General features: G+C 36.5%; 1 protein-coding gene across 2 annotated transcripts in view; it reads right to left on the reverse strand.

Annotated features, from left to right (window-relative positions):
- Positions 1-203: 203 nt before the first annotated feature.
- Positions 204-18,311, reverse strand: part of Nudcd1 (NudC domain containing 1) — a 60,865-nt gene continuing 42,757 nt past the window's right edge. The window contains exons 10-11 of one of the 2 annotated variants that reach the window (XM_069991264.1): positions 15,339-15,410; positions 204-458 (exon numbers count right to left, since the gene is read on the reverse strand). In XM_069991264.1, coding sequence (XP_069847365.1) covers positions 349-458; positions 15,339-15,410 — 182 coding nt within the window. In that variant the 3' untranslated portion in view covers positions 204-348. Of the gene's footprint in view, positions 459-14,820; positions 15,411-18,311 lie in introns of those variants that run through there. The other variant, XM_069991263.1, reaches the window with a different exon arrangement.

Consider the following 18,311-nt stretch of genomic DNA (forward strand, 5'->3'; position numbering starts at 1 on the left):
GAGTATTATTCCTTCTCACCAAAAAATATAATCTCTTACAAAGTTTACAAAATTTTAAATTAGTAATGTTTAGCTTATATTATCAAGAAATATTTCCCCATCACCATAAAATGTAAATCCAGCCAAATTAATAACAAAGAGGACAGTGGATTTTGTTGTGTTTAAGACAATAATATGTACTTAAGTGGTTCTACATTCTTGGGTGCAATTTAGAACTAGCCTTCTTTTTAATAGCATACATTGGGTAGCACAGTTACAATCCAAGTGAGTAGCATCACAACACAATTATCTAACACACATGTTACCACAGATGCCATAGATCAAACATCTCAGGAAACACTAAGTTGTTCAATGTGCATAAATTCGGCACGCTTGATAAATGATAAGCCTTAATTTTTCTTCATTTGGGGGGTTTTCTAGGTGGTCTTGTGTTGTTTCTTCACTTTTCTTTTTTACATCTGGTGGGGGAAAAAGAAATTTCCATTCATATATAGAATATATCAAAATGTATTTTGTTATATTTACATATTTGGATTTTCCTTTCTCCACCTGAGTCATTTTTATCTTGACTAAAGAAAAATGTGTCTTATCTCTAAATTCATATAGGAATATGAAAAGAAAGACGTGAGTGGGTTTGACAACCTACTTTCTCTTCAATAAACCCTTACTTATTAAGAGCCAGGCAGCAGCTCAAAAGGACAAAAGTCTTGTGCTTACCCTCAAATGTGGATGTTAGACCTAAAATATAGGCATATAAATATAATCAGGATCCTCTTTATATGTATAATATCATGTTATATGTTTCTGACACATATGACATATATTGTTTTTGTATATCATATGACATATACTTATGATACATGTTATGTATCATATGTGTGACTTAAGTGCATATGTATGTGTGCATATATATATGCATATTCCTGTTGGTATGGAAGTTGCAGAAATACAGGAGTTTACATGCACCCCATTCATTCACCGCTGTATTGCTAGCTGTTAGAAGGCCTGTCTTTTAAGAGTTCTAAGTTGAATGATAGGTCAAATAGTAATGATGAAGGTAAGAAAAGACATAGTATTTTGTGACTTTTCTAATTTTCTAGGATGCCACCCTTTGTCATCCTTTGCTGACGTATCATAAGGCATCATTGCCTTCCTATAAGGATTTTCAACTTGTAAGGGGTCTATTTAAACATAAATAAACTAAGCAACTTTCAGGTTAATCTTATGCAGCATGCAGTTCATTTGTGCTATACACGAGGATATGGTCTTTCTTTCCTAGAATTTTATTGATTTATTTATTATTTTACCAGTCCTGGGGCTTGAACTCAGGGCCTAGGTGCTGTTCCTGAGCCTCTTTGTGCTCAAAGCTAGTGTTCTACCACTTGAGCCACAGCTCTACTTATGGCTTTTTCTGAGTAGTTATTGGAGATAAGAGTCTCACAACTCTTCCACTTGGGCTGACATTGAACTGTGATCCTCAAATCTCAACTTCTGGGTAGCTGTGAGCCACCAGTGCCTGGATTTAGAATTTGATTTTTAAATGGCTGAAGCATTGAAACCAAAATATTTGAGATTTCTTTGTGCTTCCAGTATTCATTAGCAATTTCACATTATTCATTTAAATATTCTATTCATATTTGTGCTTAGCTAATGAAAAAGAAGATGGGATTTAAATCTCTTTACTGATAGCATCAACCATATCATCTACATCTGTAAGTCTATGTCTTTATTCTTTAGCATCTGGTGTTACATGTCATTGGTTTTCAGCATTTTTGAACACTTAATTGATGTCCTTACTTTATTTGAAAAATAATAAAGAAAATTATAGCAATAGACTCTCCAGTGATAGAAATAAAATGGAGAGTGCTACAACCCTCCCATGTAGTTTGCTCCTTCTTGCTTATCTCAGTAATGGCAGTAAGCATTAAAGTTTCATTTGGGGAGTTAAATTATGGAATCTTTAAGTAAGCATTTTTTTTCCTGTTCTGGGGCTTGAATTCAGGGTCTGGGTGCCACCTCTGAGCCTCTTCATGCTCAAGGTTAGTGCTCTGCCACTTGAACCACAGTGCCACTTCTGACTTTTTCTTTGCAAATTTAGAAGGTCAAAAGCATTATATATTTGTTTCTTGTCTTCTCTTTAGCTCTTCCATATGTTTTGTTCTTTTTTTTTGGAATGTGGGGCTTGAACTCTGGGCCTGGGCGCTGTTCCTCAGCTCTTCAGCTCAAGGTTAGTACTCTACCACTTGAGCCAGAATGCCACTTCCGGTTTTTCTCAGTGGTTTATTGGAGATAAGAGTCTCTCACAGACTTTCCTGCCCAGGCTGGCTTTGAACCATGATCCTCAGATCTCAGCCTCCTTAGTAGCTAGGATTACAGACGTGAGCCACTAGCGCCCGGCTTTTGTTCATCTTATAATTAAAAAAAAAAATACTTGCCCTTTTATTTACTGTCATTTGTGTCCCATATGAGAAATGCAATGGTCTTTAGAGGAAAGTGAAATTACTAGAAGACTCCAGAACTTGATCATGGTCCCACTCTAACAAGGATCTAAGTATTTCATAGACATCAGGCCAGGAACATTTGCAGCTTTATCAGGTAGTAAATAATCTCCTGAAATTTAGAGTCAAGAGCCTTATTCCTGTGGTGCCATGAACAGAATAGAGGTGTAGCAGCTTTAAGCTTTCTCTTGCTTTGTTCCCCTGAGGATTACATTTCTGCATATACATACAAACGCACTTTTGATTTTATTGAAGTACTCTTTCATTTATTTTCAGACTAAGGACAACCCAGGGAGTTAAATGAACTACATGCAAGAATTATAGACCTTCCTTCGCTGGTGTCACAACTTTCTCATTTTCTTAATTCAACTTTTCCCACTGTTTGAAAAATGATCACCTTTTATCCAAAGTTTTATTTGCAATGCAATTACCACAATGCAATTACTTTTTGGAATGCTTCTCAAAAAATTGTGTGATTTGGGGGTAACAACGCTCGATAGGAATTACACTCATTACCTTACTCATGTAACTGTAACCTCTCTGTACAGTATCTTTACAATAAAAAATACAAAAAACATTGCATAAAAAAAAAAAGAATCCACAACTCGATGAGGCTTGTACTAGGCTTTGGGAATGAAAGATAAACAATATGCAGTCTGTTTTCTGGCCAATAAAGAATTATCAAGAGCCTGTTGTGGGTAGATGGAGTACTAGTGAAATCATTTTTCAATCCTGAGCATCATTTGGCAACCCACTTATTGCTGTTAAGAGGTGTTCTGATTAGCTGTATCTCTGCTAGTTTTAATTGTTTAGGGCATGTGCCCTATTTCTTTAGTTTGTCCTTTAAATTGAAGACACACATACTATGACTCAGTCACTTTTATCCCTACCACATTTTTTTCTGCAGGCAATTCAATCACTTATGATTGCTAAATTATTAGTAACATTAGAAAAAAATGAATTCTTGCTTAAACATACTTGTTACAACTACAGGCAACTTAGCCAGATTTATGTAGGAAAATGGATGGCAAGTGAAAGAAAGATAGATAGGCAGTAAATTCTTTAGATCTCATAAGGTCCTTGTCAGTAACTTTTTATCCATTGACTATTCTCTAGTCTGTTTCTTAGATATAAATCTTCTCTTGCTTATGCCATGGAATAAAATTGAGCCCAATTCTATACCAACGTCCCTTTTCTTCTATGACAATGATTCTTGAATATAATTTTTTAACCATTTTACTGCCTAGCTCTGTTTTTCCATAACATATAATCTTCACACTTGATCTTAGGCAAAAGGCCAAGAACTGATAACATATAATCTTAAAGTATGAGTTTAAGCAGTCTGAACAAATCAAAACAAATGCCTACTAGATGATACTGATATGCTAAGTGGTTATATCAGTCAGGAGCTAACTAAGAAGCATAACTGCTTGGGTATTAAAAACAGAATTAATTTAAGGGATATTATTGACTTCATGGTTAATAAAAGAGATGAGGAATCAAAAAAGGGACTTGAAGCAAGGACGAAATTATTGAACAGAAATTTAGAATTGCTATTTGGCCACATAGCCCAGGAGACTGGGTCACCGGGTAGAGGCTGACATCATTGTTCCCCAGCAAGCAGGAACAGAGCCATGAATGAAATTGACAGGATGTTGACAGATGTATCACTGAAGGTGATGGAGTGGGGGTCCCTGGGTCATTTGCTCTCCCTCACCTCTAATTCCCCACCAATAGCTACCGATTAACTCTAGTTGGAAGCTGTGAAACTGCAGGTTGGGTTCATCCATTTGTGACCCAGAGTAGAACACAGAAAAGGCAACACATCAGGCTAGAGACACTAAGAATCCGGCGGAATGATTCATTCAGCATCTTGCTCAGGTTGTGCAACACACGAGCAAGGTATGATCACCTAGTTTCATGGCTGAGGAAAATTCATGGCAGTTAAATGACAAGGATTTTAAAGAGCAGACTTGAAGCTGGGGTTCTATAATCCAAGCTACTGAGATCTGAGAATCACAGTTTGAAGCCAGGTCAAACAGAAAAGTCCATGAGGCTCTTTTTTTTTTTTTTTTTTTTTTTTGGGTCCAGTTGTGGGGCCTGAACTCTGGGCCTGGGCACTGTCCCTCAGCTCTTCAGCTCAAGGCTAGCACTCCACCACTTGAGTCACAGCCCCACTTCCGGCTTTTTTTTCTTTTTGCTTATATGGTGCTGAGGAATCGAACCCAGGGCCTCAGGCTTGCAAGGCAAGCGCTCTACCACTGAGCCACCTTCCCAGCCCCTATGAGGCTCTTATCTCCAACTAACCACCCAAAAAAACTGTAAGTGGAGTTGTGGCTCAAGTGGTAGAGCACTAGTCTTGAGGAAAAAAAGCTTAGGGACTATACAGGCCCTGAGTTCAAGCCCCAGGACCAGCACAAAAAATAAAAACAAAATAGAGCAGACTTGAAAGTTTTATCCAGGTCTATCTGGATCCTAACCACTGCTGCTTTCTCAGCAGAGGTTTCAACATCACAGCTATCCTTTACAGCTTGCTGATCTTGAGGAACAATGTCAAACTCAAACTCTTCTGGGAATTAAAACAAGGAGACAATCTAAATCACACCCAGACCCTGGCATTAATGAAAAACTACAGGATTTAAAATCCTGGCTGCATTTTGTGAACCTTTTTTATTAAACAAAACAAAGATTCTGGCCTCACTTCTTCCATAAATCATTATTGTTCTGCTTAATGGGGCTGCCATAAACCTAATAACCTGAAGGATCAAGTATGTTAATGAAAAACTCTGGCATTTTAGAGGAAAGTAATTCTGCCCTGGGAGACAGAATTTGGATAAGAGGGAGATTTATTCTAGGTAGTCAACAATGAGCTCTGTTACCTGGGTAATGCAATGCTTTGGCACAGATGAGTTTATGTGATAAGTTGCTGCAAGCAAAAAGCAGAACCTGAAGACAAGTAAAAAGTACACAGGAGAAGCATATGTTATGGAGACGGGCAGAGTGGTTAAGTAGGAAGGTGGCAAAGTGAACTGTTATATAGAGAGCTGAAGGCTAACTTTTGCTACAGAAATTTATTGGATTTGTGATTAGAAAGCTGTTAGCCTATAATTTACTTATATGGGTTTATAAAGTTGAGTAGTGTAGGAAATTTCTCTTCTTGAACACCAGCAGAACATGTGTTCACTTATTCTGAGCTGCAGAGCCTGACAGGCTAAGAAAGCCCCAGATATTCCATTGGTTTGGTTTTTTTTCCATGGAGCTGAGAGTTTCATAAGTTCTTGATTTATGGTCTTTTTTTTTGTACTCTTTGTATTTGTATTAACGTAATTTGTTTGTGAGAGTCAAAATTTTCTCTTTGACTTCAATCTGTTCAGATTGCTTCCTGCAATCTGTTAACAGCTGAATTGCCATGTCCCACCTGAGCTGTTGGGAGTGCTCTACTCCCACAGTTACAACAATTGCAAAGAATGGGCACAGGACCAGTTAAGTATATCTGAAGGCCAGTCTGAGGATATTTTTCCAACTTATAGATCATGAGGTTATTAGGATGTAACCCAGTGAAGTACGGCCAGTCAGATTATAAGCAGATGGAGAAATACAGTTACCTGCAAGTATGCCAGTGGTGCTCAAATTCTGGCTGTCTCTCTAAGGTCTAGCATTATTCTTGGTTTATGCAAGTGTGTCTGTCACTTATAGCCCTCCTCCCTTTTTATAAAACAGTTGATGCTGCTGTAACATTAGCAGTTCAAATGTAGATGAAATTCCCTTAGACCATCCTTTTCCAAATTTATCACCCATGGGAATCAACATTGCATCCTATGCCTGCCCTCTTCACCCTTACTTTCAATTCTATTAACAATGGCTGGACAGTTTATGTTACCATTGTTACTCCAATGACTGAGATCAATTTCTTCCTATTAAACTGTATCATAGCATAAATAGAGCCTCTTGTGTGGACTGCCTTATGAAAAAAATCATCCATGTATGTGTGCGTTTAGTCGATTGAAGATTTAGTGGCCTCCTGTGGCATAGCCATAGTGACATAGCTAATAGTTTTTTACTGTTATTATTGTTATAGGGTTTGAACCCAAGTAGCACTCTAGCACAACTTCAACCATGTCCCCAGACCTTTTCGTTTTAGTTATTTTTTAGGTGGAGTCTATAGCTTTGTGTCACAGGCTGGCCTAAGACTGCCATATTCCTACCGCTGACTCCCAGTCGGTTGGAATTAAAGGTATAAAACATTATTACCAGCTTGGGTTTTGAGAGGATCTTATTATTTTATTATTTTTTGCCTCAGTTGGCCTCAGACAATGATCTTCCTATTTCTGTTGCCCCTCCAAGAAGCTGGGAATGTAGGTATGAGCCCCATGTGACCTTCATGATCATTTCACTTGCTCTAACTCCTACCCCTTCCTCATATTTTTATTTATAATTTCCCCTTAGTTCTAGGAAATTGTTTTGCTAATCTTAACCACTACTTTCAACACCACAAGCCATCAGTTTTGTTTAAAACAAATGGTAATTTGTCACGGATAATTTTTTCTGACATTAGAAATCTTAGCTTCTTTTCTGAACAACTCATTCTCTGGGGAAAATAAAGTATTCTTTTTTTCTTTGCAAGGAGGTAGGGAGAGGCTGGGAAGTCTAGTCAAATTCAGGCCAAGCCTATTACTATAATGTACTTGTGAGTCAACTGAAAACCATCTGTGTGGCTACAAATCTGCCCAAGTTGAAAAATGAGAAATCATTTTCTCAGAACTCCTACAATCTCACCAAGAAACTTACTTGGTTTCAGCCAAACAGTTCTGGGTGATTTTGTTGTTGTTGTTGTTGTTTTTAAATAAAAAAGGCAACAATTTTTATGCTTTAGAGAATACCACATCCTGTGATCTGTAGCAGAGTGAGGAAAAGGAGCCCCTAGGTATAGTTATTCCATGCACAGACATTTAAACCCATGTAGACATTTAATTAAAATCCCTCCAATTTCAGCCTCATTTATTTCCCCACCTGGTTGAATCTGAGCCCAGAGTTAGCACGGAATTTCATTTTGCTAACTCATTCCTGTCCTTCCAGTAGTCTTCTCACAGAATATGATAACTATTGTTTGCTTCTACCTCCTTATTATCAACATGTTTTTGTCTTCCAAAAATTATTTTGAAAGGTGCATAACCTGCCATATTTTTTTCTGCCAGTAGAAGCCATCATTGGTTTTTGTTTTATATTTTTCTATTTGAGAATTATATTCAAATTTTTACTATTCATTTATGATACCTTCATTTGTGAATTTCTGTCATAACAATAACAAATATTTCTACTTAGTTTATACTGTCTAGTTTCAAACAGGATTTGAGGTAGTAATTGCTTTTAAGATAGATATCTGTATCTTTCTGTATCCATTTGTATCACAGAAAGAAGCCATAAAATGAGATGATTTTAAAAGCTTCAACCTATAGTACTGATTTAAGGTTTTGTATATTCCAAGTAACAGACCACTGATACCAGAAACAGACAGAATAAGCATCCTACAAAACATTTTCACATCTTAATTCCTAGAATCTGTGAATATTTTAATACCCGGAAAGGAAACATTAGGCTGGAGATGGAACTGAGATTACTAACGTGTTAACTTTATAATGTGTAGAGACCTGGAGGTCTGAAGTAATCAGATGGGCACTAAAGAGTGGAAGAGGGTGACAAATTTGTAGATATCAGAAGAATGTAGTCTGCATAAAATCCAAGCAGCCACTGCTGGCTTTGAGGTGGAAGTGCAAGGGAGGCAAGGAATGCAAGCAGCCTGTGGAGGCTGAAAAAGACATAAAACAAGGGCTCTCCCTTAAAGGTTCCTAACAGTATGATGCCGTGATCCTGATCCTTGAAGACACATTTTGGAGTCCTCACTTGCAGAATTTGAAGATAATCAGTTTGATTTGCTTAAAGCAACTCAGTTTGTAGTATTTTGCTATATTCATAATATGCTATATTAGAAAACTACTATAACAATAACCATACCAAGTTAATAATGTCTGAAGGATTCCTTGGGTGAAAAGGATTCTGAAGTATTCAGTGGACAAACCCAGCAAGGTAGTGCTATCTAAAGAATACGATTTTTTTTTTTTTTAAATTTTGTAGTGCTCAAGACTTTGCTCATGATAGACAAACACCCTACATTGAGTTACATCCCTAGTCCAAGCATGCTATCTTTAACACGTGACTCTTTTGGGGGTAAAATAGAATATCAATGTATAATAGGTGTGTGTATATGTGTGTGTGTGTGTGTGTGTGTGTGTGTGTGTGTGTGTGTGTGTGTGTGTGTGTGTGTGTGTGTGTGTGTGTGTGTGTGTGTGTGTGTGTGTGTGTGTGTGTGTGTGTGCTTTTAACTACAATTCTTACAGAAAATTAGAGAATGTAACTTCAAAATTGCTCTAAACAACCTTAACTGCGTATGGCAGTGCTGAATGGCAGTGCTGAATTTTCCTGTTTGTTAAAAGCAACCATTTCTGACTTAACTCATTACATTTGGTGCTTGATGATTTTGAACTGATTAGACTTGCTAATTGCACATCAGTTTGGAAAGTTCGTATTTCTGCTTTCTCACTGCTCCTAGACCAAGGATGGATACTTGGTAAGCCACATTGAGCACATTTGCTAAAGGACAGATGGCTCCCATCACTCCTTTTGCTCTCTTCAATGAGTCAGTCCTTATGAATCATCAAAGTCCTACCAGGAAGCAATGAAGCTACTGGTTAGATCCCTAGCAGAGTTCATTCGTCTAAAAAATCTGTCACTGTGGCCAACTCCACAGTAGGCAGATTTGGCAAACAGGTCAGCAGGCTTTTCTGCTTTGTACATGACTCATAGACACTGGGGAGAAAAGGGAGCTCAGTAGGCTGCTATATGTAAAGCAAGTTCTTTAAGTAAGAAAACAAGTGCTTTTTGATCAAGATTCAACCAAAGTTGAAATGATTCATTAAGAACAATCAATTGAAACTTTTTTTAATGGATCACGACTTGGGGAAAAAAGTAAAAAAACTATGAAGGACACATTGCCTGAAGGAATGTTGTCTGAGAACAGCTGAAGGTTGGTTTTCCTTTTCATTGTTCAGAGTTCTAATAACCCTTTTAGGCCTAATTAGAATTATCCCACAGCTGGAGTCACTCAGGTCACAAAGAAAGTCATTTTAAAAAGCATTCATTAGAAAGGGACTCAAAAACAGCGATATGGATATCTCAGTGGTGATCATCGCACCCTATCCCACGAAGCATAGGGTGAAATCATGAGTGTCTAAAATCATAAACCAAGTTTTCCCTTTAATCTGAAATTTTTAATTACACCTTTCCCAAAATCTTTGTCCCTGGAGATACTGACTAATCACTGCAGTAAAAGTTAGCAAAGTAGCAAAATAGAAGCAGTGAATGAGAAATCCATTTTTGCCCCAGCTGTATCTACTTGCTATTCTTGAGACTTGGGACGTGCATGATTTAAATCATCATCATCACAATCATCAAAATGTAGACATGGACTGGGAACATAGCTCAATGCTTGTCTAGCATACTCATAGACATGTGATTCTCAGCAATGAAGTGGGTAAGTTACTGTGTGGGAAAAGCAGATCTAAATGGTGTCCAACAGTCCAGACTGTATGGATTCAAACCCAAGCCCTGCCACTCCCTGTTCAACTCAGGTTGCTTACCCACTCTGTGTCGGTTTTCTTTTCTACAAATAGGGTCTGTATGAAAACAGAAGTAACACATAAAGTGCCCCAATAGTGGCTGTACATAGTGGATGCTACGTATATATTAGTTGATGTTATTACCTTCAAGAAATAAAAAGCTTAAGTGCTATCTCATATAATTTACAACAAACATTTTAACCTGCCATTAAATAATTGTAAATTTAAGATATATTTATCTATCTTCTGTTTCAAGATCCCAAGGGATTTTACATTTCAATTTGAAAGGAGGGTTCTTCTCTCTCCATAAAGTGAAGTTTTCAAAGAACTGTAAAAGATGAATTTTCCAACACAGAATGACTTCAATTAAGAACAATGTATTCCTTCTACATCTTCCTAGTTCTGAATGTAGGATCCAAGAGAAGTTTGCGCCCCATTTTCTTCCTTCCTTGTCCTCATTCTCTAATGTCTGCCGGTCCTCTTTTTGACCACCAGTCATTATTCCAGCTGTTTTTTGTCAAGTCCATTGCTGTGGCTGGTATCATGACTTCATTTTCTCTGTTGTCCACATATTTTACAGAAATAACCTTTCAAACTGATTTTTTCCAATGCTGGGACTCAAATCCAGCACTCCGCAAATGTTAGGCAAGAGTTCTACCACCGAGCTGTACCTCCCGTTTAGATGAATCCTTCTGAGTACCATTTCATTATCATTACTTCCTACTTCCAAACTTCTTACAGTTCCCTATCTTCAAAGTAAACTCTTAAAATTTTAAACTGCCGCCTAAGGCCTTACCCCATTTACGCACAACCTACTGTTTCAACCTTTACTCTTCTTACAACCACAACATTCTATCACAATGGCTTTCAGCTATCAGTGATTTACTCCAAGATATTAGCAACATCTGAAGGTATCTGGTTTTAACAACGGAAGAAACATGGTACTGATGCTGCTAAATACCTTATAAAACAGATCCATCCAGGATGATGCCTCTCAACCAGGAATTATCCAAGTCAACATCTCATCTCAGGATTGATGAGGCTAAGAAATGCTGTTCTAGCCCAACAGAGATAGTAGCTGATTCACATACTTTCGCACAACTTCCTGCTTCTGTGGTTATTTTTTTCCAGTGACACTATTATTTATCAAATGTTTATGGAACATCTACTGTAAGTTAGTATCTGTAGATTCGAAGATGAAAAAACCTTTCCTAACCAAAAGGAGCTCAGAATTTCACAGAATTAAATTTTTCTTCTTGTATCTGAACCTCTGAACATTGTCACTTTTTAAGACTTTAATAGAATAAAAGTAGTAATTCTATCATTTATTGTCTGGGGTTGTGACTCAAAGGCAGAGAGCACTTAATTAGAGGGAGCAAGCCCTTGTGTTCAATCCTCAACACTGCAGGGGAAAAAAAGGCCAAACAAATAGAAAACCACCAAACAGTATTTGCTGAGTGCTAGGAACTCAGCTGAAAAACAAAAACAACAACAAAAAACCTACCTCCCTGCAGGTCTACAACAAAGGCAAGTTCCTAAGATACTATGCTTATTTGTTATCTACAAAAGAAAAAAAAACTGTTGTATTTGTGGAGACTCATTGCTGTTTATACTAAAAGGCAAAAGACTTTTCTAAAGGAAATAATTCTAGCAAGTAATAAAAGATCAGTTATTTCCCCAGTCCTGTTACACACACAATGTCTATAATCATTTACAACAGAAAGAAGCATAGTTTCCTCCAGCACGTAGTAGAAGAATGGTAAACAAAGCTGACTGGGTTAATTATGAGACCTACCCTTTTGATCTCAACCTCTTTCAAACCACTTTTTTATACTCTGCTGAGAAGCCAAGCATCTCTCATCATCTAAGATCTTCACCTACACTAAGAGAAATATTTTTTTATTTTTTTGTCATGATGTTGATACAAAGGTATAAACAAATAAATCTCTTTTTAATGTATTAAGGAAGCAATGTTATTTTATCAGCAGGCAAATGGATATTTCACTATTTTTCTATTAGCGATGAGATCTTTGCCATTTCCAACCAGGTTTATGGTGGATGGGTGCTTGGACTAAGGGAAATTTTGCCTAAAGTGGGGTTGTGGAAGAGATGAAAGGAGAACAACAGAGGAAACATGAGAGGTAGGAGAGCAAATGGGAACAAGCAAAAGCAGAGAAAAGGCAAGAAAGAAAGACAAGAAAGAAAGAAAGAAAGAGAGAAAGAGAGAGAGAGAGAAAGAGAGAGAGGGAGGGAGGGAGGGAGGGAGGGAGGAAAAGAAAGAAAGGCAGAGAAAGAAAATGAGTTCTAGATTAAAATGTCAATTATTTCCACTAAAGCTTTCTCCCTGTCCCAAGGCCCTATCCAGCCCCATATCCTCATACACAATTGGAGGTGATTCTCCTAGGCCAACTTCAGTGATATTCAACTAGACTTCGAAATGTTAGCAAAGGCTACTCTCATTAGTTAGAAACCACTTAACAGCACACTTAAAAGAAGAATATATTTAACATCAATTTTGGAGACTGCTTCAAAACAAGAAATGTAGAGTACTCGGCAGTTTTCAATGACTCTATATTACCAAGATCAAAAATGCTGATCACTTTCTCTAAGTTCACATCAGTAGAAAATGGCAAGTAAACAAAAACAAGAAAGATGATTTTGTTTAAATAATTTTACAGGGAAAAATATCTCCATTTAAGAGGTTTCAGCAAGAATACTGCCAACCATCTCATTTGATCAGCTCCCCTCAATAAAACTATTTGAACAATGTGACCTTCACAAGTTACCTACTCTAAAATTCAAGTTTCCTAAAAATAAGCTATTTAACACTTCCGTTCATTGGCTAGTGCTCTATCACCTGAGCCTCCTCCCCAAGAATTCACTGTATGTACTACAAAACTAAGAAAAGTAAGGAACAGCGTGAGCTAGTGGAGGGATGAGAAAAGTAAGGGACAGGGTGAGCTAGTGGAGGGATGAGAATGGTGAGAGGAGTTAAACTGATCAAGATGAATTGTATTCAAGGACAGCTTAGTTAAATGGCAACTCCTTTATACAACTAAAGATGATTTTTAAAATAGGCTATTTAAACAAACTGAAAGCAAAAGTATCTCTAATGTTTTTAAAAATAAATGAGTGCATACTTAGCATATTTCTATAGGGCTTTCTTAAAATATAATCTACATATTTCACAATCCAACTATGTATAATTTAAGCATGTTTTAGTACAATCATGGCATTGTAAATTTATCAAGCCAATCAGTTTCAATCATCTCCCATTTCCTCTCAGCTCTTAGCTAAGACTTTGTCTGTTACCTGCTACACCTTTTCATTAAAATAGAATCTACTTTATATGGCCTAGTGAGACTGGCTTAAATTAGCATGTTGTTTTCAAGGTTCATCCATGCTGAGGATGCCACAATGTATTTATTCATTAATCATGGGTGTTCGAGTTATTTATACATTCTAGTTATATTAGCCATAAGGCTACTACAAATATTTATGTGCAGGCTTTTACTTTTCTTGGGTATAAACCTAAGTGAAAAATTGCTGGTCCTTATGTAATAAATTCTCTTTACAAACCCAGAGAGAGAGAGTCTAGAGAGATTTCAGATAGTCAAACACATGGCAGCTTCCAGGAAAGTGAGCAAAAACACATGGACACTAAGACAAAGTAAGGACATCCCAGCTCCACAGGGAAAACTTGTACTTTTCTTCTCCAAATTACCAATGTAGTAAAACATTCTTAGTCTGGCTCAGTAGAAATTTTCCAGTCCTGCTGCTGCTAGTTGTAGGACCTGGACCTAAGACTGCACTTTAAGGTGCTTGTTCAGTGTGTAGGAAAAATTTCTACATACATTTAAGTACACAACTGTTCTGTGACAAAGTTAAAAGGAACTTCTTTGCTACTAGGAAGGGAAAATAAAAGTAAATTTATGGGATCATTCAATAATAAACCTAAATTACAAGTCTTTTACTCTAAATGAAGGGGAAATCCATATTATTTTTAGGCCATATACATTTCAAGATACTGACATAGAGTTTCTTACTTCTTATTGCATTCCTGGGGATTGTACCCATGTCTCTGTGGATCCCAGGCAAGTGTTCTACAGCTGTACCGGTGGGTTACATCCTTAGCCCTACCACAGGGTTTAGAGCATGCAAAATCCTTGATTTTCTTTTTTTTGTCCCTCACGATTGTTGTCCTTCTTTTCTAAAACTAGTTATTTTTGCTGTATTAGGACCCAAACCCTCAGGTGTTCTAATATTAAATTCCATCAAAATTAAATTTACATTCAGTCAGAAACTGAATTTTCTAATCAAATATTGGTTCTGTCAAATATCTGCCCAAATAGGCAAAAGGTATCTTAGGACCAAATAGTTTGCGGCAGAATAGATTTTAAAAAATCAAATAAAGCTACTATTAATTTGAAAAGCAATTACTGGTTTTCAGTAAATGCTGATCTGCTATACTCTTGCAAATCCTCCTTTATGTAGACTAAATTATTCTGTTAACTTTAGAATTTATAATATTGAACATTTTAATTATCACCTAACCTGTGCTATAGGGATAGACGATAGACTATAACAATATAATCAATGAACAAATCTATTAAGTATATGATAAATATTTTTATTTTTAAACACTAAACTGTACATGTTTCATATAAAAGATTCTAGCCTCTGTATTTTAAAAATAATTACACTAGCCAATACTATCTTTATGCTTTTTATAAAAGCCAGTATTTCCCAAATCTGTAGCTTCATTTTCCAGCTTTTACAGAATCATAATCTTTTAACTATATTTCTAATATCATTTAAAAAATAAAATTCATTCAAGATATTTTTATTTAACACATGAAAACGTAACAAGTTACACAGTACAACTGCTTAATCCTCTAGGTACCAATGAATGCTTTCTATTATAGCCTGCTAACATGTTGAAGAAGTTAATTCTCTGCATTTACTTTTATTAAAAAGAGGTTTTTGGTCGTGAGAACGAATAATCTCTCATTTGTTGCCTGAAAGCCTAAAATAGGATCATTGGTCTCTAGGCTTGCTACTTGCTGCTTAGCAACCTGCCCTACATGCCTGCCTTCCTTTCTGTTGTAGAGCACAGTAGACATGGGAGCAGGCTGGCGATAGATGAATACTCGGCGAAGGCACTCACAAAGGGCAGCATAGGAGTAATTTGGAGCACAGGCAAAAAATTTTTTGTCTCTCTTTGATGCTTGCACGTAACCTGCCAAAAATATAATATAAACAAAAGAAGAACTATAATTTACATACGAGAAAACATGATTTAATATTTAATATTTCATAACTTTGATTATAACTTCCTAATTTCTATTAGAATTAAAATCCTCAGTAAAATATATACATGTATACCATAAACTTAACTCAATGATAGTTGACTTCAGAACCATTAATGATTACTCATAATCTGTTTCTTTTAATTGATGCTACACTACATGTTAATAGAGGAACAAAACAAGCTTTGTCTCTTTAAGAAATGTACAAGATAGTTACATTTAATTTCCACAAATAATTAAAATACTAAAATTCTGAAATCTAAAAGACTAAAAATACATGTCAAAAGATCCTTAAATCCCAATTTAATATGTAGGTGGATGAGTAACAAGAGCATCACAGAATGTTTCCTCTCATGAGAGACAGATGAGGAAATGGTCATAGGATATGACCAAAATTATCTCATATTTACTATATTAGATGTAACATTATTTGTGCTTATGATGAAGGTCTGAAACACTATCTCTAAAGGTATTCACAGTGAGTTCTCTCAGCAAGCCTGTAATGTTTGTAAGTTTTCTGTTTTAGCAGTAGTGGAAAACAAACTCCATCTTATCCCTGCTGTGCTTTTTAGTCACACACCTAGTTCTTTTGATTCTAGGTTGTTTTTCAGATAGGATTTTGTGCTTTAAACAAAGCCTTAAACTGCAATTTATCTTAAATCATACGCATATTTTAAAATTGTCACTTGTGAAATACATTAGGATTTTCAGAGTGGGACATGATTACTGAATGCTATGACATGTGATATAAAAAAAGGGACCACCAGTGAAAATTGAGCTCCCATCAAATAATAAATGGGCAAAGCTATGGAGCACATGAGAAAGTAATATGAAATGTTAATAGTAAATGTTAATTGGGGTTTGAGGAAGGAAGAGTAATGGAGATGTTGATACCTATTTGCATATGTACTTGTGTGAGGTATTATGTCCACTGATAATATAAATTTGATTTAAGTCTCAAGCTTAGTAGAAGTCCACTGAGGGCTGGGATGTAGCTCAGTGGCAACTGCTTGCCTAGCAAGTGCAACATCCTGAGCTTGATCCCCAGTACCAAAAAAAGAAAAGAAAAAAAGAAGTCCACTGAAATATGAGGGTTTGGGCATACACATGGAGGATCTGAGCATCAAGAAGTTACCTTATCCAACATTTTACTTACTGAAGGAAAAATGAATTAAAGAATAGAAATTAGAGAGGCTAAAAACTATTTGTAAATAGGTCAATGCAACTTTGCATTTCAGGTCAATGATCCATTGAAGATGGAATCATAAACCAGGTGTCAGTGGCTCATGCCTGTAATCCTAGCTACTAAGAAGGTGGAGATCTGAGGATCATGGTTTGAAGCCAGCGTGAGTAATAAAGTCCATGAAACTCTTATTTCCAGTTAACTACCAAAAATGCCAGAAGTGGAGCTGTGGTTCAAGTGGTAGAGTACAGCCTTGAGCAATAAAGCTCAGGGACATTGTCCAGGCTCTGAGTTTAAGCCCCAGGACCAGAACCAAAACAAAACCAAAACAAAAAAAACCCTGAATAATATTATTAACTAATAAAGGATAAGTGACAAATCTCTACAGCTAGGGTTGTGTTCATGTAGCCATTAAAATATATAATTTTACTTCCTGCTACTAGTTTAAAATATCTTCTCAATTAAGTAGTAACTGTGGCTAGTTCATGTAAAAAGTTTCTCCCAAACAATACAAACATAAAGTTAATGATTACACAAGCCCAAAATTCCTGTTGAAGAAAGGAGAGTGTTGCGTGGCTTTTCCCAAGGGTAGAACTTAATAGAATCATGTGGAATCTAGATCTTACCCTCTATTCTCTGTCTGTCTTTCTTTCTCTCTCTCTCTCTTTCCTTCTTTCTTTCTTTTCTTTTTTCTTTCTTTTTTTTTTTTTTTTTTGGTCGGTCATAGAGCTTGAACTCTGGGCCTGAGCGCTGTCCCTCAGCTCTTTCAGCTCAAGGCTAGCACTCTACTACTTGAGCCACAGTGCCACTTCCAGTTTTCTGGTGGTTTGTTGGAGATGAAGAGTCTCAAGGACTTTCCTGCCCGGGCTGGCTTTGAACCAGATCTCAGCCTCCTGAGTAAAAAGGATAACAGGCGAGCCACCGGCGCCCAGCTAACACAAGCCCAAATTTTAAAACCAGTATTTTCTCTTTTACTCTATCAAATTTCTACTCACTGCCACTTTCTGTAGTTTATTCATTATAATGGCTCTTTCGCATTCATGTTCAATGAAAGATGACTCCTTAGAGCAGTTCTATGATGTTTTTGAAGATTACTGTGAAGAAATCTAAATTCAGATTCCATGTAAGGTACTGTAAGACCCATTTCTATTCTAACACTGTATAGTTCACAGAATTAAAATAAGCAAATAATTGATTAGAATTGTAGATAACCAAGCTGGGCACCAGTGGCTCATGCCTAGCTACTCAAGAGGCTGATCTGAGGATCATGGTTCAAAGCTAGCTGGGACAGAAAAGTCCCCATGAGACTCTTATCTCCAATTAACTACTCAAAACCCAGAAGTGGAGCTATGGCTTAAAATGGTAAGAGAGCTGGCCTTGAGCAATAGACCACAGGGACAGAGCCCATGGTCTGAGTTCACGACAGACAAAAATAAACAAAAAAAATTATAAATAATCATTTTCATTTCTATTCTGTGATCTTTTGTACAAACATATGAACAAATTTGTCCTGATGTTATAACAGTACTCACCCCATTAACTATATTATAAAGAATCAAATTGTAGAACAAACCAATCTGAATATGATTAGAACTTCTCAAATTAAAAAGAAAAAAGAAACCAACTTTAAATGATGACTAATTTTTGG

The sequence above is a fragment of the Dipodomys merriami genome, unplaced genomic scaffold, assembly GCF_024711535.1.
Source record: "Dipodomys merriami isolate MVZ:Mamm:240054 unplaced genomic scaffold, mDipMer1.0.p SCAF_4, whole genome shotgun sequence".
Taxonomy (NCBI): domain Eukaryota; kingdom Metazoa; phylum Chordata; class Mammalia; order Rodentia; family Heteromyidae; genus Dipodomys; species Dipodomys merriami.